General features: G+C 49.7%; 3 protein-coding genes across 3 annotated transcripts; all 3 read right to left on the minus strand.

Moving 5' to 3' along the window:
• Nucleotides 1-240: 240 nt before the first annotated feature.
• LOC310676821 (olfactory receptor 52D1-like) lies at nt 241-22064 on the minus strand (the record flags this gene model as incomplete). Its single annotated transcript, XM_083438998.1, has 2 exons — nt 241-741; nt 21573-22064. The coding sequence occupies 2 exons, from the start codon at nt 22062-22064 to the stop codon at nt 241-243; spliced, it is 993 nt and encodes a 330-aa protein (XP_083295124.1).
• On the minus strand, nt 9446-11669 carry LOC310675599 (ubiquilin-1-like). Its single transcript, XM_083436515.1, has one exon. The coding sequence runs from the start codon at nt 11353-11355 to the stop codon at nt 9514-9516; it is 1842 nt and encodes a 613-aa protein (XP_083292641.1). The 5' UTR covers nt 11356-11669; the 3' UTR covers nt 9446-9513.
• LOC310675647 (ubiquilin-1-like) lies at nt 16195-18068 on the minus strand. Its single transcript, XM_083436622.1, has one exon. It carries the CDS (start codon nt 17855-17857, stop codon nt 16463-16465), a length of 1395 nt encoding a protein of 464 aa, XP_083292748.1. The 5' UTR covers nt 17858-18068; the 3' UTR covers nt 16195-16462.
• Nucleotides 22065-22694: the final 630 nt, after the last annotated feature.

Below are 22694 nucleotides of genomic sequence, written 5' to 3' on the forward strand. Positions count from 1 at the left end.
GCATGCTGCTGACAATGTACTCCAAACCCCACCCAGCGGTTTCATGTAGATGTTAAATAACATGGGGGATAGGACTGAGCCCTGTGGAGCCCCACGTTGACACACAGTCATCAGGGCAGGAAGCAGTCGTCCCCAGAGCCAGGGAATGTGCAGAGAAGCCTCCTCATCAGGCTGTCACAATTCACCACTCAGAGGCAGCAATAAACAGTGACAGCAATACATACAGAGAGCCCCTTCCTGCTATGCCCCATTGGTCAGGGGTGGGGCTCCAGTTTTGAGACTGAGAAACGCCCCCACCCCTTGCAAGAGGAGGCGCCTGGCCGCTTCCCGAATCTGCTTCGTTTTAACCCCGTAGACGATGGGGTTGAGCATGGGGGGCACGATGACGTAGAGGTTGGCCAGCAGGATGTGGACGTGGCGAGGGATGTTGTGCCCAAAGCGGTGGGTGAGGAAGGAGAAGAAGGCCGGTGTGTAGAACATCAGGATGACGCAGAGGTGGGAGCCACAGGTGTCCAGGGCTTTGTGGCGAGCATCCTTGGACGGGAGCCGAAAGACGGTCCTGAGGATCAGCGAGTAGGAGATGGCGATGAGGATGGAGTCGACCCCCAGGGTGGACAGAGCTGCTGTCAAGCCATATACCACATTGGGGGTGATGCCTCCGCAGGCCAGGCGAGCCACACCCATGTGTTCACAGTAGGTGTGCGGGATGACGTTGTGGCCACAGTAGGGCAGCCGGAGCAGGAGGAACACAAGGATGACCACGGCGAAGAAGCCCCGGAGGACACAGACCACCCCAATCCTCCCGATCACCACGCGGGTCAAAATGGCTGCATGCCTCAAGGGGTTGCAGATGGCCATGTAGCGGTCAAAGGCCATGGTCATCAATATGGCCGACTCCACAGCAGAGGTGAAGTGGATGAAGAAGACTTGGGTGAGGCAAGCGCCGGAGGAGATGGCCCCAGCACCAAACCAGAAGATGCCCATCGCTCTGGGGATGGTGGTGCTGGAGAGGACCACGTCGGAGGCAGCCAGCAAGGAAAGGAAGAAATACATAGGCTGGTGGAGGGCAGGCTCTGAGGCGATGGTGGCCACCAGCATGAGGTTGCCCAGCAAGGCCACCATGTACATCCAGCAGAATGGGATGGAAATCCACACGTGGAAGTCCTCCAGTCCTGGGATGCCGGCAAGGAAGAACCAGGGAGGGATGAAGCTGCTGCTGTAGTTGGGGGCAGACATGGCCAAGTGAAGCTCCCTGAGCACTTCATTCATTTGTTTGTTGTGGGTTCGAGCCCCATGTTGGGCAAAAGGTTCCTGCATTGCAGGAGCTTGGACCAGGTGACCCTCCCGGCCCCTTCCAATGCTACAAGTCAATGGTTCTATGCTTTCAACATTTTTTACTTGCAAACCTCAGAAGGAAGATGGTCCCTGCTGCCTACAATCTAAGAGGCATGGTATGAAAGGCAAACGGATTGGGAAGGAGGAGGCAGAAAGCCAACTATCCACTGTTTGCTCTGCTGCTTTTTGCAGGCTCAAAAGATGTCCAAGCTGAAAAGATCTGTGTCTGGGTGCTTTTGTCTCTTTGTATTTCACCCCAAGCTTTCAGGATGAAAACCTGCTCTTTATAGGGCTCAGAGAGAGCAAACATCAATTTGCGGATTGCCATTTGCTCTGATTGAGCTTTAAAGAGCAAGTTTTCATGGGGAAAGCACTGGAGCAAAGGGAAAAAAGGGTGTGTGTGCTCAGATACAGAGTTTTAAAGTGAGGACCGTGCCTGGAAAGAGCGGAGGAAAGGTAATTGTGGACAAGCCCTTAGTTTTGTGGTCCAGTTGGTGGAAATTCAACAGGAGGCCTTGAGGCTGATCCAAGCACAATGGAAGGACTGTGGCTGCCTTCCCTTCTGCTGGGTGACAGAGACTGGGAAGAAGGCAGGCTCTCAGCTGGACCCCTATCCAGGTGCGACCTGCTGCTTTCTCTCCCTTGGGTGACTTCAGAAACGGTAGCTGGTAGCTGGAGAGATGGGGGGGGGTTCAGGTGCAGGCGTTGATGTTGACCCTTTTTCACACCACAAAAGGGACTCTTGTTGCTGCTCCCCTCTTATCAGAACAACTGGACTTTTCGTAGAGATGGAAGGTACCCCAAGGGTCATCTAGCTCAACCCCCTGCAGTGTAGGAATCTCAACTAAAACATCCAGGACAGATGGCCATCCAACCTCTTCTGACTGAGCTTCTAGAGATGATCCATTCTGGTGATGGTCACTGCCTTGGTGCCCTTGGGGAGGATAAGGAATGTATATAAATGGATGGGTGGAAAAAATGAACAAGGTGGGATGATACAACAACAACAACAACAACTGGAAGCACAGCAAGATTTTTGAATGCTCCACTTGGCCAGGCCAGCAAACAAATGATCTGCCAAGCTGTATGCAACCAACCTAGTCTGGAAATCAAGCTTTATGGTAATGGTTTGGGGGAGTTGGGGGCATTTAGTCTGGAGAAGAGGAGACTGAGACATGAGAACCATCTGAGGGGCTTGTTTTCTCCTGCTCTGGAGGGTAGGACTCAAACCAACTGGCTTGAAGTTACAAGAAAGGAGATTCTGACTAAATACATGGAAGAACTTTCTGATGGTAAGAGCTGTTTGACAGTGGAACGCTCTCCCTCAGGAGGTTGTGGACTCTCCTTCCTTGGAGGTTTTTAAGCATGGCCGTCTGTCATGGATGCTGTAGCTGAGATTTCTAAATTGGAAGGGGTTGCGTTGCAGGTACCTGTGGGAACCCCGCAAACAGGATCTGAGCACAAGAGCCCTCTGTCTAATCCTCTTCTAAGGCCACTCAATTGCTAGCCGGCACGGTTTCTGTGTGTGTTATGTACTGAGTTGAATAGGATCCAAACTGCAGCAGTCTGATTGGTCCTAGAACAATAGGATCCAAACTGCAGCAGTCTGATTGGTCCTAGAACAATAGGATTCAGAATGCAGCAGTCTGATTGGTCCTAGAACAATGCAGCAGTATGATTGGTTGGCAGGAACCACCCAATCATGCTCCAGATATAAGTGAATCCACAACCTGATTGGCTTACAGTAGAATTCCAGAATTAGCCAATCATGGGCAGCCCATTGTGTAAATAATGTATATAAAGCAGATACTTTGAGGGGACTTCCATTCATTCCTCCTCACCACTATGAGCTGAATAAAGAGCATGAAATCACTTTGTGACTCTGAGTATATTTCAGTGTGATAGCACATTCCACAGTTTAAGTATTCACAGTTTGAAGACATATCCCCTTCTCTTTTTTGGTCAGCCATAAGAATGTGAGAAGAGCCCGCTGCTGGGTCAGGCCAACAGCCCATCTCATCCATCACCCTGTTCTCACAGTAGCCAACCAGATGCCTGCAAGCAGGATCCAAGCACAAGAGTCGTCTCTTCTCTTGTGGCTTCCAGCTACTGGTACCCAGAAGCATCGCTGCCTCTGAAAGTGGAGAAAGAGGAGGCGCTACAATCACTCTGTCCTGCATGGTTGCCACTGCAATAGCTGGCTGGTCCCTCTCCTTCTCAGAAAGCCAGTGTGGATTTCTGCTTTGGTTGTAACATTTCCCAGTGACCTTTCCTTTCCCTAGAACCACACTAAGATCCCTCCCTACGTCAAAAAAAAGCATTCCGCTCTTACTCAGAAGGGCACAGCCCGTTTTCTCTCTTGTCCTGAAATCCATCTTCATTGCAGGCAACCCCTGATTTTGGGACGGAAAAGTATTTCAGGGAAGGGACAGAACTGCAGCCTGAAGTGGAGTAACATGGGGGAGGAAGCCCAGGCGAAAAGATGCCAAATGAAACTGTAGTATCCTGGGATGAGGGCTGCATTTCAATATCATTGGGGAGGTGGCCAGGCACCGTCCTCCAATGCCCCCTGCCAAAAAACCTCAAAGGGGCAATTGTTTAGCCTCTTCAGAATTCTCTTTAGAATTAGAGGGTAGGAAGGGACCCCCAAAGACCATCTAATCCCCGCAGTGCAGGAATCACAGCCCAAGAACCCCTGACCATCTAAGGTCGCCCAACCTCTGCTTAAAGATCTCCAAAGAAGGAGAGGCTGCCACCTTCTGAGGGAGTGCATTCCTCTTTCAAGCGGCTCTTATCCCCAGAAAGTTCTTCCGTATGTTTAGTCAGAATCTCCTTTCTTGGTTTGGGCCCTCCCCTCTGGAGCAGCTTGCTCCATCTTCCCTAGGTTAGCCATTCAGTTATTTGAAGATGGTTATCATCTCTCCTCTCAGTCTCCTCTTTCCCCGGCTAAACATACCCAGCTCCTTCAACCATTCCTCACATGGCTTGGTCTTCAGACTCTTGACCATCTTGGTCACCCTCTTCTGCACATCTTCCAATTTGTCCATATCCTTCCTAAACTGGGGGGGGGGGGGTGCCCAGAAGAACTGGACGCAGGACTCCAGGTGGAATCTGACTGGGGATGGGAGATGGTGATATATTTTTTAAAAGTTCTTCCCAGTGTATAAAAAGACTCACCAAGCTCTTTTTCTGTATGGAAATACAGAATGTTGTTGGTGAATCAGGAGAGGACTCTGCAGTGTCTCCAGCAGTCTGGCCGTGGCAATTTATGCAGTTTCCTCATGAATCCCAGGAGGAGGGACAGAGGAGGGAGGGCTCAGGTGAGTGGAGATCCCAGGAGGTGCAGGGACTGAATCCCAGGTGTGATGAAGCAGCAGAAGCTGGTGTTGACTCCCCCAACACAGAGACTCTCTCTCTCTCTCTCTCTCTGATGTGTATGTGTGTGTGTGCTGTACTTTTGAAGATCTGATTCTGTTAACAGCAGCAAGCTGGAGATGTAAAACCACTACAGGTGTCATTATGGAACTGAGAGCTGTATAACAGCTGATGCTCTTTATGCTCTGGGGCAGCTAAAGCTTGATTTCCAGACTAGGTTGGTTGCATACAGCTTGGCAGATCATTCGTTTGCTGGCCTGGCCAAGTGGAGCATTCAAATATCTTGCTGTGCTTCCAGTTGTTGTTGTTGTTGTTGTATCATCCCACCTTTTTCATTTTTCCACCCATCTATTCATATACATTCCTTATCCTCCCCAAGGGCACCAAGGCAGTGACCATCACCAGAATGGATCATCTCTGGAAGCTCCCCCCCCCCCCCCTTAGGCAAGGCCTCTGAATCACAAGAACCTAAGAAGGGCCTGCTGGGTCAGGCCAATGGCCCATTGAGTCCAGCATCCTGTTCTCATAGTGGCCGACCAGATGCCTGTGGGAAACCCCCCAACAGACATACTCTGCCGCCGAGGGCAATGTTTGTCTGTTACAGGGGTGGTCCTTCAATTTGGCTAACTGGCACGCAGTCTGGACAGGTGAGAAGCTGCGGCTGTGTTGCGTTGTGGGCATCCCTTAATCCCTGTTGTCAGGCGTGGCCTGCGGGTGTTGGTGCTAGAATTCCTGCTCAATGACTGCAGTCATGGGATTGTTGTCTATCACATGACGGTGTATGTTTTGACTCCACAGAGTGGGAAGTGACGGAGACAGGATGTTTGTGTTCCTGTGTTCCGTGAAGCAGGACTGTTGTCCTTTGTTCTTTTTCTCTTTACAGTCTGATGCTAGAGAGAGAGGAAACCATGTTGCAGTGCTCCGTGTGTTTATGTGTAAATAAAGTAGATTAGCTAAAATGCTGAGTTGCTGAGGTCTGTTACACAAGCTGTGAAGACTCTGCAGAGCCCTAAGTGTGCCGGTGTCTGTTGCCATCAGTCGCTGTGATGTTTGGGCTGAAGAAAGCTTTTGAAGCTCTCGAACGATCGGCCAGGAGGGAGAGAACATGCCAGTCGGGCATGTGTCTCTGCCAGGGTCCCACTCGAGTGTAGGATGGGCTCCTAACTGTTGGTGGGTGCCCCTTTGACTTGACGGATTCATCAGGGTGAACATTGGCCAATGGGGTGCCTGGCCAATGCAGCAGGAAGAGAGGAGTCTTAGGGAAACTTGTTGTGTGAACACAACGTTCAGCTGTTAACTTGGGCAGGCGATGGAGGTAGAAATTATCCCCATCTGTTAATGAACTCCTGCCCAACTTAATTTGATTTGGTTACATTGGTTAGTTTTGCAGATCCCAGACCCTATTTTCCAGGGACATCCCTGATTTACAGAAGCCATCCCAGTTTCTGATTTGATCCCAGAATGTCCTGCTTTTCCTTAGGAGGCCCCTATTTTCATTGGAGAAATGTTTGAGGGTGTGGAGTTATGTGACCTCCAAGCTGTCTAAAGGCACTCCTGTAATAGGGAAGGTTATTTTTTAATGCTTACTGTTTTATTATGTTTTTAGATATGTTCTGAGGCTGCCCAGAGTGCTGGGGCAAACCAATAAGATGTGCTGGGTATAAATATTAAAATTATCATTATGGAATGGGCACATGAAGAGTTGTTACAGTTCTACAGAATCCTTTCACACAGTCTCACATGTAATATTACAGGATAGTGGATCTTATAGCATAGTAATTATAACATAGTTATAGCAAAAGATCCACTATCCTGTAATATTACAAGTGAGCCTGTTCTACTGATGAAGCCTAGGATGGCGAAACAAGGCTCATATTCCGGAAATCCTTGTCTTAGACTCTGTGAAAGGATCTGTGGAACTGTAGGAAGTCTCCATGTGGATTATTGGACTCTATGAACAGACAGGCTGGACCATAAAGAAGGCTGATCGCCGAAGAATTGACGCTTTTGAATTATGGTGCTGGAGGAGACTTTTGAGAGTCCCATGGACTGCAAGAAGATCAAACACATCCATTCTTAAGAAAATCAGCCCTGAGTGCTCACTGGAAGGACAGATTGTGAAGCTGAGACTCCAATACTTTGGCCACCTCAGGAGAAGAGAAGACTCCCTGGAGAAGACCCTGATGTTGGGAAAGATGGAGGGCACAAGGAGAAGGGGACGACAGAGGACAAGATGGTGGGACAGTGTTCTCGAAGCTACAAACATGAGTCTGACCAAACTGCGGGTGGCAGTGGAAGACAGGAGTGCCTGGCGTGCTCTGGTCCATGGGGTCACAAAGAGTCGGACACGACTGAACGACTAAACAACAACAACATGTATGGACCTTATGCATGAACTGACTAGAGAATGAACTGATCCGCTGGGTCTTCTGCTTTTTTCGTTGAACTTTATGAAACTTCCGTTGAAATCTGCAATTTGATACAATGAATAGTATACCTTATTTAATCAAAAGTACAGCTGGTTACATCTTTTGTGTTTATTAAGTGGATATGGAGACAACATTGGCACCTAGGCTTGTTGCAGGGTCTGTCCCCCCATGTTCGTATCTTTGTTATGTGGGCTGCTGTTTCTGGGAAGCAGCTGTTTCCGGGTGGAGGGGCTGCCTGCAGGCAAGCAGGGATAGGACCACCGCACAAGGCATGTGTGTGAGACCCACCATTGCCCAGGATGAACTGCAGAGCAATGGTTGTGACGCTGGAGTGGCTGCAGCTGGCAGGCATCAGGGATAGCTGCTTCACATAGCAAACATGGGCATCCAATAAAGAAGTGTTTGGATTTGATATCCCACTTTATCACTACCTGAAGGAGTCTCAAAGGGGCTCACAATCTCCTTTCCCTTCCTTCCCCACAACAAACACTCTGTGAGGTGTGTGGGGCTGAGAGACTTCAGAGAAGGGTGACTAGCCCAAGGTCACCCAGCAGCTGCATGTGGAGGAGCGGGGAAGCGAATCCAGTTCACCAGATTACGAGTCCACCACTCTTAACCACTGCACCACACTGGCTAAAGTGGGATGCTGGGAGATTCAGGGCAAAATAAAGGTCTTCTTCATGCTGAACTATGGAGCTTGCTGCCACAGGAGGCAGAGATGGGCACCAACCTAGTTGCTTTTAAAGAGGATTAGTCAAATTCATGGAGCAGAGGGCTGTTGGAGGCAACAATTCTCCTGGATGCCAGTTGCTGGAAACCCCAGGCAAGGAGAGGGCTCTTGTGGTCGACTCCTGTTTGTGGGTTTCTTGCAGGTATCTGGCTGGCCACTGTGAGAACAGGATGCTGGACTAGTTGGGCAATTGACCTGATCCATAGGGATATAGGAAGTTACTTTATACTGACCCAAACCAGTGGGTCCCTCTAGCTCATTATTGTCTAGAGTGGTACCTCAGGTTACATATGCTTCAGGTTACATACACTTCAGGTTACAGACTCCGCTAACCCAGAAATAGTACCTCGGGTTAAGAACTTTGCTTCAGGATGAGAACAGAAATCGTGCTCCGGCGGTGCAGCAGCAGCAGGAGGCCCCATTAGCTAAAGTGGTGCTTCAGGTTAAGAACAGTTTCAGGTTAAGAATGGACCTCTGGAATGAATTAAGTACTTAACCCGAGGTACCACTGTACACTCCGATTTCATACAGGAGTCTCTCCCAAGCCTACCTGAAGGTGCCGGGCACTGAACCTTGGACCCTCTGCTGGGGCAGATGTTCTACCACTGAGCTATAAACCTTCCCCATAAGCAGAGTTGCCAGTAGCTCATCTGGACCAGCATCCTTTTCTCATCCTTTTCTGTGGAAAATAAGCACCACTTTACTGCCTGTGGCACACTCACGTGTGCTCTGACCTGTTGTGCAACTTGAGGATTGACGCCACATGGTTGCCTACAGTCCAAAGCGAAAAAGCAGATTAAGAAGACCAATCTGGTACCCAGGAATTATCTACTGCAAGAGAAAGCGGTGGTGCTCCCAGGAAAGGCCACTCCAGTTTATCAAAAGCCTCTTTCAAGCATAGCTTGGGTCTGCTGGTTCTGCCTTTGATGGAGCATCACAGGAGCCCAGATGGGGGCCCAGACACCTACCTGTGAATCGTTGGGGGCTTTTCTTTCTGTGCAGAGGTGCCAACAGCTTTGTGTGCCCACCCACACGGCCCCCAGAGGGATGTGGGCGAGAGGAAGTGAAGCCCTTGCCACTAGGCCAACTGAAACTCTTGGCTCTGGGTATCTTAATGCTCTGTGCCAGAAAGATATAAGCCAACCAGGAGAGAGAAAGAGAAGGCCAGGGGCAGCTCCAGAGCTCCGGCTGAGACCAGCACAGCAGCTTCCCAGTTGGAGTCCTGAAGTGCTGGAGGACACCCTGGGTCAAGGCAACTCCTCTGCCAAAAATCCCTCCAGCATTGTCAACGAAGTTCCAGGAGGCCAGCAGGAAACCAAGAGGGGCTAAGGGCTCTCTGGACAGCTAGGGAGGACCCAGCTAGGGTGGACCCAGCTAGGGTGGACTCCTCTGTTCCCCCTAAGGCCAAGGGAGCCAGAAAGGGCCCTGAAGGTGATGATGCAACACACACCTACTTCCTCGGTGGCTTTCAGGCATCTGCTGAGGATGGTTTTTAATGTAAGGTCTTCCTTCCCAGACTCCTATAAGCACCCCTAAGAAAACCCAGCCTGAGTAAAGGAGCACTGAGGCAAGGCCATTGTAATATCCACCATGCTGACTTTAGTGTATCAGGTGACCCTACAAGAGGCAAAGGTAAATCTGTTGCTAGGATGCACGAGAGTTCGTAAGCTTTTCAACCGCTGCACCAATATCTCCATCTGTGTCAATTAAAGCTTGCAGGTTCAGTTCCTGGTTCTGGAAGCCCATCATCTGGAGCTGCTGCAGCTGCATCTGATAGAGGACCACTGGAGCTTGTTGATCCATTTCTTCGTCTTCCTCCTCCTCCTCCTCTCTTCCTCCTCTTCTTCTTCTTCGTCGTCGTCCCCGTCTTCTTTCTTCTGCTTTGGATTCACTGCTTTCTAACTCCAGGCTTTCGTCAGCCGAGATGAGGCTCCCGGCTTCCGAGGACGGGCTCTCCCCCTCGTCAGAGTCTTCCATGCTCTCGGGCTCAACGTCCGGGTCCGTCAAGGCTTGGAGGAAATCGGGCACTTCTCTTGTCAGGATCAGCAGGCTCATCTGCAGCTGGAGGAGAGCCTGGACCGCTCTGGGGTTGGTCAGCAGTGCAGCGGCCTCTGACCTCTCCAGTTTTGCAGGGAGCTGCTGCACCCACCCTTGAGGCAGAGAAGCATCGTTACTCTCGGGGGAGTTGCAATGGCTGAGGAATAACTGGGTAGGCCCATCGGGTTTCGAGAGGGCATTGGACATGTTCTGCATGAACTCCAGGTTCTCTGTGAGTTGGTGGACCATGTTCTGGATGCTCTCGGACTTGCTCAGCTCAGGCCGGACTCCCGGGCCTAAAGCAAGCAGGATGTAGCCCTGACCAGCATCGTTATTGGTACCATTGAGGTCACCGTTGCAGAAATTGTCGCCACCACTGTTGTTGGACTGAGGAGCCCAGGGATTGGGCAGGGGCTCTCTGTTTTCTGTCCGGGCCAGAGGGCTGATCCCCCCAGAAGGGGGCTTGTTCTCTGATGGGGCAAACGTGTTGCCCTGGAACTGGGCTTGGACTGCGTTCAGCATGGGGGCCTCTATGTCGTTGTAGAGCTGCTGCAAGGCACTGTACCCACCTGGGATGCTTTCGAGGTTGCTCAGGGCTCGGTCGTGGTTCCTGATGATCTCGTCCATCACCGCCGGGCTGGTGGCCACGTCGATCATCTCCCGCAGGAACTCGGAGTTGTTGAGGATATGGTTGATCTCAGGGTTCTGCTCAGCCAGCTGCTGCATCTGCGGGACGGACATGATCATCTGCCTGACCTGCTCGGTGTCACCAAAGAGGTTCTGCACAAAAGGGTGCTGCATCACCTCGCTGATGAGCTCCTGCCGGGTCATGTCCTGCTCGTGGGCCTCGCCCACAATGTCAGACACATCCATGGAGCTCAGGCCCAGAACGTTCATGCCGGTGACGCCAACGAGGAAGCCCAAGAGAAGCGGGTTGTTGTTCAAGGTGGAGGCGTCCAGGTTCAGAGTGACCATCTGAAGCAAGAGGTTCTCCATGGTCTGCGCGACCAGCTTGTGGCATGAAGCCATCAGCTCTTCCGGCTGGTTGCTCCACTCGGACAGGTCAAGGCTGTGCTCCGAGGAGGCCTCGCTGGAGAGCAACATGCTTGTGGGTGGCACGGGCAGGAAGGCAGCGGGACCGGTGTTTCCCGGGGAGGGCACAGGGTTCCCCGACAGCCTCCTCTGTGACTTGATGAAGAGGTGCACCTTGGACCCGCTTACAATCTTGTGCTGTGCCAGAGTGTCCTGGTCCTTGAGGATCTCGCCGGCAAAGATCAGCGACAGCTGCTCCAGGGGCATCTTGAAGCGCTCAGAGATGAGCTTTTTGAAGTCCTGCACCAGGGTGCTCTCAGCCACCTCAAAGTGCTCCTTGCGCTTGAGGGTCTTGACGGTCACCTTGATGACGCGGGTGCCGGCGGCAGCCCCGTGGGGCTTCTTGCTCTCGGACATGGCTGCTGAGGAGCAGAGGTTCAGGGAGAAGGAGAAAAGCGGGGCGTCTTCTTTTCCTTCCGGTGTGGCGGCGATGCTGCTGCTGCTGCTGCTGCCGCCGCCACTTGTTCCCGTAGAGGACGCGAGAGGTGGGAAGGGGCCAGTGGTCTGCTGCTGCCCCCCTTTGTCTCAACACTAGCCAAGGCCAGAGCGCACATAACAGCGAGATGTTGCCTTCCTTTTCCGCTTGCTCACAACCTGGCAGGCACCTTCATTTTCCTCTTCTCCCGTCTGCTGCTGCCAGAAGACATGGCCTCTCTGTGAAGCTGCCTGGACTGTGAGGTCACCACTGACCTCACAGAGAACCGGCAGGGGAGGCCCTGCTGGGCAAGGCCTCCATGGGTGCCCCCCTCCCCAATAAAGGGGAGTGCAGTGGTGCACTTAACTGGAGTGACTCGGGGGGAGAGTGTGCTTTCGTTGCTAAATTCTTTCTTTTTTAAAAAAAAAATGGGAATTTTATTTACAACATAACATAGACCCCCCACCCCCCAATACAGAAATCCACCCTCATTAAACATGACCATAACATACAATAAGCATAACATACAACAATACAAAGAACCAAATAAAATACTTCTTTTATACTGTATCTGGCCTCTTTACTTCTTATAAGCTGTTTCCTTTATGAATAATTATTAAGATTTTTCTAATTATAACTTAAATCTTCACAAAGTCTTCTGCAGAAACAAGTCCAGGTATGTATTTTAGGGCACTGCTTTGTGAAGTGTTCTCTGCATTTTCCCCATGCTTTTTGAAACTCTTGTCTAGTGTGGTCTCTAAGTGCCTCTGTTAATCTAGCCAGTTCAATATACTCTAACAGTTTGTCTTGCCATTCCTTTCGTTGCTAAATTCAATGACATCTAATGACCTGGATGTTGGAAGATTCAGGACAGATAAAGAAAGTCCTTCTTCACGCAGCACAGATTTAAACTGTGGATGGCTTTAAAAGAGGATTAGATGAATTCGTGGAGGAGTTGAGGGCTATCAATAGTGACCAGCCAAGATGGCTGTGCTCTGTCCTCCACATTTGAAGGCAGAAATGTTTCTGGATCCCAGTTGCTGGAAGCCACAGAAGGGGAGAGTGTTGCTGCTCTTGTGCTGGAGTTTTGCTTGCAGGTTTTCCACGGGGCTCTGGGTGGTCACTGTGAGAATGGGATGCTTTGAGGACACTGTGAGAAGAGCAGCACTCCTCTTCTGTCCTTGGGAATTTGCTTATTAGGCCAGGCAACCTCTGCTAGGCTTGTTGGATTGTTTGCTCTTATTCCATTATAAAAATCTTTTCCTACCTCCATATATTCTAGATTCTTTAACATAAATTCCCAAGATATATTATCAAAGGCCTTTTCCGCATCTACAAACATCAATATAGCTTGTTTCTCATTCCTAGCAGTCAGATATTCCATAGTATTAATTATATTTCTCACATTATCTTTCATCTGTCTGCCAGGAAGGAAGCCTGCTTGATCTTCATGAATAAATTCTTGCAATAACTTTTTCAATCTTTTTGCTAATATTCCCGTAAAAATTTTATAATCAGTATTCAACAATGAAATCGGCCTATAATTCTTAACTAATGTTAAATCGGAATCTTGCTTGGGAATAAATGTGATAAAGGCTTCTTTCCAAGTTTCTGGAATATCCTTTTCCTTCAAAATATTGTTCATAACTTCTATCAATGGTACCGTCAGGGTATGCCTCAATTCTTTGTAATAACTAGATGTAAATCCATCTGGTCCTGGAGCCTTTCCTTTTCAAAAATCTTTTATATTTTCTAATATTTCTTCAATCTTGATTGGGGCGTTCAGTCTGTCTTTCTTTTCTGTCGGGATCTTTTGCACCTTTTTATTTTTTAGATATCTTTCTATTTTCTTTTCTCTATTCCTATACAAATGACTGTAAAAGTCCAAGAATCCTTTTCTGATACCTTTTGGGTTTTCTATCTCCTCTCCATCAATAATAATTTTACTAATTGTGTTTTGTTCCTTTCTTTTCTTGATTTGCCACACAAGCCATTTGCCAGATTTGTTCGCAAACTCAAAGTTCCTTTGTCTTAACTTTTTAATATTCCATTCCACCTCCTTATTTATTATCATTGCAAATTGTGTTTGCAAAACTTTTGTTTTATTTTTGAGTTGTTGGGTTTTTTAATTAATTTTTGTTCATTGTCCATTATTTGTCTTAAGATTTCTTTCTTTCCTTTCTCTCTCTGCTTGTTTTTGATTGCATTCTGTTGAATGAAAAATCCTCTCATTACCGCCTTGCTTGCGTCCCAAACTGTACTCATCTTTGTACCTTTGCTACAATTGTCTGTAAAATAGTCCAGCAACTTCTTTTGTGCTTCTTGTACAATTTTTTGGTCATCTAAAAGGTAGTCGTTAATTCTCCATCTGAATGACCTTTCTTCATAACCTTTAATCTCCAATTTTATTGGGCTATGATCTGAGATTACTCTTGGTTGGATTTCAATCTGAAGAGTCCTTGGTGTTAATTCATTTGAGACCCAAATTTGATCTATTCTTGACATTGACTGATTTGGATCCGAATAAAATGTAAACTGTTTCTCCAATGGATGTCTAAGTCTCCAAATATCAATTAGATTACAATTCTTCATCAACAAAAAGAAAGTCTTAGGTATTTTCCCTTCTTTGCTGACTTCTTTGTCTCTAAGTCTATCCATTTCCATTGAAACTACTCCATTCATATCTCCCATCACTATAATTTTTTGGTCCATATATTCAAACAGTCTTTCTTCCAATTTTTTGTAAAAATCAGTCTTATTTCCATTAGGTGCATAGATCCCGACAATTATTAATTTTTCGCCTTGCCACTTGATCTGGACGGCAATGATTCTTCCTTCTTCATCCTTAAAGATTTGCTGGGCTTCAATTTTTTTTCTTACATATAAAGCAATCCCTCTCTTTTTCCCTTTATCAGATGGTATAAATTCATTCCCAAGCCTGTTGTTAATCAAAATTTTTCTATGTTTCCTTGCCACATGTCCATGGCATTGCTTTTCAGCCTGTAAAGACCTATATAGTAATTTCCCAAATTGGTCTCTGTGTTCCGCTATTCGTGGCCTGCCTCTCCTCTGTAGGAATTGGCTCTGTCACCCCAACTCTTCCCTTTCCAAATATCATTGTGACCATATCACTCCTTTGCTCCCTCACTCCTAAATTGTAGGCAAGCAGGGGCACTACCATGGCCAAGAGTGCAATGGGGAGGGAGGGTCTGCTTAACTCTTTCTCCTCTCGGGAGAACCAGGGTGGTGCAGTGGTTAGAGTGCTGGTCTAGGACCTGGGAGTAAAGGTAAAGGTACCCCTGCCCGTACGGGCCAGTCTTGACAGACTCTAGGGTTGTGCGCCCATCTCACTCAAGAGGCCGGGGGCCAGCGCTGTCCGCAGACACTTCCGGGTCACGTGGCCAGCGTGACATCGCTGCTCTGGCACACGGAACGCCGTTTACCTTCCCGCTAGTAAGCGGTCCCTATTTATCTACTTGCACCCGAGAGTGCTTTCGAACTGCTAGGTTGGCAGGCGCTGGGACCGAACAACGGGAGTGCACCCCGCCGCGGGGATTCGAACCGCCGACCTTTTGATCAGCAAGCCCTAGGCGCTGAGGCTTTTACCCACAGCGCCACCCGCGTCCCCTGGGACCTGGAAGAGCAGGGTTCAAATCTCCCCACTCTGCCATGAACCTCACCGGGAGACCTTGGGGCCACCCGCTGCCTCTCAGCCTAACCTACCTCACAGGCTTGTTGTGGGGATTAAATGAAGAAGAAGAAGAGGAGGAGGAGGAGGAGGAGGAGGAGGAGTTTGGATTTGATATCCCACTTTATCACTACCCTAAGGCATTTCCGTGCACTGCTCTGGTTCACTAGAAGCGGCTTAGTCATGCCGGCCACATGGCCTAGAAGCTGTCTGTGGACAAACACCTGCTCCCTTGGCCTATAGAGTGTGATGAGCGCCACAACCCCAGAGTCGTCCATGACTGGACCTAACGGTCAGGGGTACCTTTACCTTTAAGGAGTCTCAAAGCGGCTCACATTCTCCTTTCCCTTCCTCCCCCACCACACTCTGTGAAGTGAGTGAGGCTGAGAGACTTCAGAGAAGTGTGACTGGCCCAAGGTCACCCAGCAGCTGCATGAGGAGGAGTGGGGAACCTGGTTCAACAGATTATGAGTCTACCGCTTGGTCCAGCGTCTCCATCCCCATCGTTCTGCCCGGACACTGAGGTTTTAATGTTTGATGGATTACTGTATTTTAATATTTTGTTGGAAGCCGCCCAGAGTGGCTGGGGAGGCCCAGCCAGATGGGTGGGGCATAAATAAATTATTATTATTATTACTATTATTATTGTTGTTGTTGTTGTTGTTGTTGTTGTTTAGGGGTACTCTCTGACAAGAAAAATCACAATTTTATAGTTCAAAATGGGGAAAATAAGTACAGTAAATGGACAAAAGTTACAAAGATTCACAAAATGTTGAGGGGTATGTGTACCCCTGCATCTCCCCAGAAAAAAAAGCACTGATTATTATACTGGAGAGACTTGACTTGTTGCGGCAGGGGCAGATGAAGGTGTGCAGTTGCTCTGTTGCAGAAGCGCCATGCAGATGCTTCCAACTCTACGTTTCTTTGATTAGATGACTCAGGGCCCCACCCTCCCCCACCAACCCATCTCCTGGTCCCGCCAGATATTTTGGGGGCCCACAGTGACTTTGTCCCCAATGCCCAGACCTGTAGCACCCAAGAGGGGAGATGGCCACCACCATTGTTGAGAGAGAGAAGCAGGAGAGCAAAGAGGCTGTTGGCTTTTCTTTATAACATTGCGTGGACATTCAAGTCAACCCATTTCAGAAGCCCCAGCCTATCAGAGGAGAGCCTTTCATTGCCCTCACAGTCAGAACAGCCTCTGGTGGCCCCCCAACTGTTCAGCAAGAAGGGGACCCCTTCCCTCCAAGCTTCCTGCTCTTGTCCGTGGGCAAAGGGTGCTGTCTGGGCTTTGTGGTGGCGCAGCAAGTTTATTCTTGGGAGATCTGAAGCTTGCCCAGGAGTTGGGTGGTCTTGGTGCCTTATTCAGAAGCAGCCGACCCTGGGCAGGGGTAGCCATTGACCCAGGGGCTCACCCCCGTGGAGTAGCCTCTCAAGCGCAGCATGAACCAGGGAACCAGCACAGGGGCTTCGGCCATCAGCGCTTGGAGCCCTTGTTCCATCTGCACCCAGGCCTGGATGGCTTTGGGGTTGGACATGGCGGCCACCATCTCTGGGCTCTGCATCTGCTGGGAGAAGTGGAGGACCTGCTGCTGCGCCTGCTCCTGTTGGGCCACCGGAGGCCCTTCTGTGGCCCGCAGGGCGCTCTGCATGAGGGAGAACATCATGCGCTTGGTGTAAGCATTGCAGAGGTTGATAATCAGCTTAGGGATCTCGCTGGCGTCCGGTCGTGGGAGGCTGCCCAGGCCAAACGCCCCAGCCCCGGACGTGGGCGGTAGGTTGGGCATGGAGGAGCTTTGCCCTGGAGGGGGAGCCAGGGTGCTGAAGGCACTGCTGTCCTCGCTGCAGGTGCTGTGGATGCTGTGGGAGCTGTGGCAAAGGGGCAGAGAGCCCACACGCTCCAGGCTCTCCAGCTGGGCCCCCTGGCTCCTCCCCAGGGTGGAGGCGAAGAGCTCCTGGATGGCGTTCAGCCCTGGTTCTGGTAGCTCACTGTTCAGCTGCCTCAGGGGGTTGTCCCCTCCAGGGATGCTGCCGTGGAGGCTGATCAAGGCTTGGTCTGGAGCCTTCAGGTCCTGGAACATCTCTGGGTTCTTTGCCAGGTCCACAATCTCCCTCATCTTGTCCAGGATCACCCTCATGATGTCCATATTGTTGAGTATGTGTCTGATGGCCGGGACTTGCTGAGCCAGCTGCTGGATCTCTGGATTGGCCAGGATCATTTGCCGGACCTTCTCGATGATCATCTCTGAGGTGGGCACCAGCTGCCACTCGGAGCTGGAGGGGGCTGCCTCAGGGGACCCCCAGGAGCCCCGCAGGCTCGAGCCGAATGCCGGGGAGGGAAGGCTGCCCCCAGATGGTGCCAGGGCAGGTGGCATAGTCCCGGGAACATAGGGAGACTGAGGAGGGTCTTCCAGGTCCCTTTTGAGAGTCCTGATCACCAGGTGTACAGTCATCCCATCCGTGATCCCGCAGTGGCGGAGCGTGTCCTTGTCCTTCAGGATCCTCCCAAAGTAGACCAGCACCAGCTGGCTGGTGTCGCAGGAGAAGTGCTTGGCAAGCTCCTCCTTGAACTGCTGGATGGTGCTGAGCTCCGGGAGCAGGAACTGGGCGCTGCTCTTGGGGGACTTTGCCGTGATGCAGATGAAGTTGGGGTTGGAGGCGAGGATGGGGCAGGCCTCTGGGGGCCCGTCCGGGTCTTTGTCCATGGTTTCCATGATGCACGGAGGAGGAAGAGGAGGAGGAAGAGGGGCTTGCATGGGAGAAGCGGGGCAGATGCGTCTCGCTAGGCAGAGAAGGTCACCTGCTTAAGTCACCTGGAGGGCTGAGCTAAGACAGCCACTGCGGTTGTGGTCCTTTAGGAGAGCAGCTGGCTGCCCCATACACTGGCGCTGGGGCAAGCCTGATGGCGCACGTGACAGCCCCCTCCCTGGACCTTCTTCTCTCCCCTCCCTCCCTCCCTCCCTCCTCCTGAGCAAAGGAGCTGCTCTCCACACCGCAGACACATCAAGGAGTGTGGGGGGGGGTCACTGTGACATCGCCAGTGATGTCAGCAATGATGTCGCCGCCACCCGCAAAGCTCTTGGTAGCTGGCAGAAGGAGCCTCCAGGAGGAATTGCAGCCCTCAGGTCCCCTCTGGAAGGGACAGGGCTTCTGCTCTGAGGCAAGGCCACCCGAGGCCAGGTCCTCGAGTTACCACTTCATAGAATTGAAGAGTTAGAAGGGATCCCCAAAGGTCCTCTATTCTGACCCCCTGCAATGCAGGAATCACAGCTAAGGAATCTCTGACAGATGGCCATCCAACCTCTGCTTATAGACCTCTAAGGAAGGAGAGTCTGCCGCCTTCTGGATGAGTCTGTTCCATAGCTGTCAACTTTTTCCTTTTTTAAAGGGAAATTCCCTTATTCCGAATAGGATTCCTTCCAAGAAAAGGGAAAAGTTGACAGGTATGGTCTGTTCCGCCATCAAGCGGTTCAAGTTATAAAATACTTAGGCTTTCCTGGCGTGTGTGCTGGAATCTTTTTGGGGCCTGGTGGGGAGCTTTTATCCTGCTAGGCTTTTCAGAAACTCATTTTTTTCATGCATTTCAGCTTTAAAAAACAGCAGCTCTCTTTTACTCTCCCCTTTGCATTTTAAAGCTTTTTATACTGATTTCTTTTTTTTAAAAAAAGAAGAATACTTTATTTAGAATTCAACAATAACAAAGGGGGGGGGGAACCACAGTAATTGTTACATCAATTCATTACAATTAACCAATTTTAACAATACATAAATAGTGATAGAAAAATTACACAGCATCACTTTTAAGTTACTGAAGTTTTCATAACTTTTCATTTACACTTTTATCTCTTTATCTCTTTCTTAAGAAATCGAAAAAAGAAAGGCCGAAAAAGGAGGCACACAAAAAAGAAAAGAGAAAAGGAAGAAGAAAAGGGGGGGAGGGGGGAAAGGAAAAAAGAAAGACAGAAAACAAAATAAACACATTTGACTTCCGATTAGACTCATTGTATTATTATTTCTACTATTTTTTCACACACAGTTCCAATCTGGTAGAATATTTTATGGTGATTTTATGCTGCTCTATGACAGCATTATATCGGTCACGCTTGGCGTGGATTGTTGTAGGGTTACAATTTGAATTTTGCATTTCTATTGATTCCCCCCCCCCCCCGACAATGGGTGGCGATAACATTACAAAGACAGAGGGATAGTGAGCTAGATAAACAGAGTACATTTCTCTCCTGTTCCAAACTCTTTCCTGTGCCTGACGAGCCACAGAAAAGATTCCTGCATTGCAGGGGGTTGGAGATGCTTGAGGTCCCTTCCAACTCTACAATTCTATGATTCCATGAGTTCCCTCACCCTAAACAATCCTTACCTTTCCATCCTCTGGGGAAGACCTTCCGCACTGCACTGCACCAAACATCTGGCACAAAATAAATGTTACATCTCTATCTCTCTCTCTCTGACTCACTCACTCTGTCTCTCTCTCTCACACACACACCTTCTTCTTTCTTCTTTGGTGATCACTAGTAGCTGAGTAAGATTGTCTTCCATAAACATGGTTTTAACAATCAGTCCAAAAGTGACTGTGGAGGCCAATTCTGGATCCACACGTCTTTCTACAGTGGGGACATTGGTTTCCGGGCAGGAGTTGATCACGGTGAGGGTTTGCCAACTGTGCCTTCCTCTTAGCACATTTCTCCCTTGCGTCCTGAGTTCGAGCATCTTCGAAGTCCATGGCACCTTTGGGCAAGGCTGTTCTCCAACTGGAGCGGTCTCAGGCCAGTCTTTCCCAGGTGTCAGTGTTTATATTACATTTTTTTAGATTTGCCTTGAGGCAGTCTTTAAACCTCTTTTGTTGACCACCAGCATTACACTTTCTGTTTTTAAGTTTGGAATAGAGTAGCTGCTTTGGAAGACAATCCTCAGGCATCCGCACTTGCTGGATCATCACCTTGTTGTGGTGAGTGGGCTTGCATGTTCCTATGACCCTTGTGAGCGAAGCTGTCGGGAATCTCGTACTCCCAGCAGGGTCACCCAAGGCGGTAAGGTCAAAGGGAAGGAGCTAGACAAAGAATGATCCAAGAAGTCCTCAACAGCAGAACAGGTGGATGATAACAAGCGGTATGTTACAACGGTTGTAAGGCGGATGAAGGCTGCAGCAGATAGGAATCTACCGGTTTGTCGTGACTACTTCATACCATCAGAAAAGAGCCCTACTGTGAAGACTGTGCGTTGGTCAGCGTGCACTGATCTACACACATAAAACAAATTCACGCACAGGCGTCTTCCAAAACACACATACACACACCTAGGAGCTCATCTGTACAATTCTTGATGCATTCTGCAGAAGGCACATGCAGAAGACGACTGTAGGGGCAATCTTTTCCAGAAGATAATTGTATTTTGAGGAGTTTAGTGATCTGACATGGTCGTCTCTTCCTGCCTCTCTTTACCTCCCCTCTCTGTCTCTTGTTCTGCTCTTTGGTGGCTGAGAACAGCCTTTTAATTCCCTGGTTTGTGGAAGGAAGTAATAGTGTTGGGCACCTTCCTTCTTTGAAGTGAGACATTGGAGAGGTGGGTAGCTAAGGAATCATCTGCGCTAGCTAGTCGGGCAAGGCACGTAGGCTGACAAGTTAGCTCTCTATAAATTAAATGGTTTGGGGGCATAGCTCTCAGAAGCTCATGCAACCTGAGGCCACCTGGGGCCTTCACCACTTCTTGAGGGCTTCCCAGTGGCAGATTGAGGTGCTTCCTTGGTAATGTATATAATGCTTGCTGTTTAGAATAAAATCTTTAATCTTCTTTTGAAACTCATCAAAAGAACCATCTGCATGTGGCAAGACAACGGCCTAGCTCAGGGTGCTGAGCTCAGCACTGCTGTGGCTACTCTTGGTATATTAAAAAAACGTAGATGAATACATCAGAAGGAAGCCTCACTCCCTGCATTCTAGGGATCGCCCTCCATCGGTGCAACTTTCCTTCTTAGTGAATACGGAGCTATTTTTAAGTAACTGGCCTGTTGAAACATTGGTGGAACAAGCTGGTGACTCTCCTCAGGATCTCCTTGGTCTTCACCCCATAAACAATGGGGTTCAGCATGGGAGGGATGAGGACATACAAGTTGGCCAGTAGGATGTGAACGTAGCCTGGGATGTGGTGGCCAAAGCGATGGGCAAAGAAGGAGAAGAATGCAGGTGTGTAGAACATGAGGATGACACAGAGGTGGGAGCCACAGGTGCTGAGTGCCTTCAGGCGAGCGTCTTTGGAGGAGAGCCGAAACACAGCCCTCAGGATCAGACCGTACGATGCTGCTATCAGCAAGGTGTCCACACCGATGGCCAAGATGGCCACCATGAAGCCATACCAGATGTTGACCGTGATGTCGGAGCAAGCCAGCCGGGCGATGCCCATGTGCTCGCAGTACGTGTGGGGAAGGATGTTGCGCTGGCAGAATGTCAAGCGCTTGACGAGGAAGATGACCGGGAAAATCACGCAGAAGCTTCTGACCATGGCAGCCAGCCCAATTCTCCGGATGACTGAATTGGTCAGCAAGGTGGTGTAGCGCAGCGGGTCGCAGATGGCGATGTAGCGGTCGAAGGCCATGGCCATGAGGATGGCCGACTCGGCAATGAAGACGCTGTGGATGAAGAACATTTGGGCTAGGCATCCTTCGAAGGAGATCTCCCCGGCCTTGAACCAGAAGATGGCCAGCATTTTGGGAGCGGTGGAGGTGGACAGAAGCAAGTCAGTGACAGCCAGCATGGAGAGGAAGAAGTACATGGGCTGGTGGAGGCTGCGCTCTGTGAAGATGATGAACAGCAGAGTGCTATTCCCCACCAGAGCCACAATGTACATCAGGCAGAAGGGGATGGAGATCCAGATGTGAAAGGCCTCCATCCCTGGGATGCCGGTCAAGATGTAGGTGGTGGGGGGCAAGGAGCTGTGGTTGGCTGGCAGCATCTGGGGCCTCGGAAGGGCTTCCTGGTAGCTGTGGTGGATGTAAGCAGGAATCCGTTCCCTCTCCAGCAGGCGCTGGATGGAAGACAGTTCACAGGGAAGAAAATCTATTGGGATCCGGAACAAATCCTGAGGAAGATGAGGCAAGCATGTCTTCTGCTGCTCCAAAGGGGAGGATCCAAACTGATGGATTCAAACCACAAGAAAGGAGATTCTGATAAGCATTAGAAATAATTTTCTAAGGCCAAGAGCTGTTCGACAGATGCCCTCGGTGGACTCTCTTTCATAGGAGATTTTTAAAACAAAGGTGGGTATTCTTTTGTATTGTGCTTCCTGCATTTACGAAGACAGCAGAGTCAACACAGAGTTAAGCCAGAATGTGGAAACCCTGCAGCCGTGTAGCGGGTCTGTCTGGGGGGGGGTCTCCTCTCCCTCCCACCCTGAACAAGGAAGCTTTGTGTGTGCTAACAAATAATAAATAAATAAATAATACACACGTCTAGAGAACTCATTCAGCTGTCAAACCTCTCCTTCCTTCCTTCCCTCCCTCTGGCATTCATCTTCTGTTAATCTGACTTTAGCAGGAATGGCACAGCAGACACACAAAGGTGTACGAAAACACTTCTGTGTTTG

Source organism: Podarcis tiliguerta, assembly GCF_965153285.1.
Source record: "Podarcis tiliguerta genome assembly, chromosome: 4".
Lineage (NCBI taxonomy): Eukaryota > Metazoa > Chordata > Lepidosauria > Squamata > Lacertidae > Podarcis > Podarcis tiliguerta.

Coding starts and splice junctions, on each gene's coding strand:
- LOC310675647 (XM_083436622.1), bottom strand. CDS start 17,857: ATGCAAGCCCCTCTTCCTCCTCCTCTTCCTCCTCCGTGCATCATGGAA.
- LOC310675599 (XM_083436515.1), bottom strand. CDS start 11,355: ATGTCCGAGAGCAAGAAGCCCCACGGGGCTGCCGCCGGCACCCGCGTC.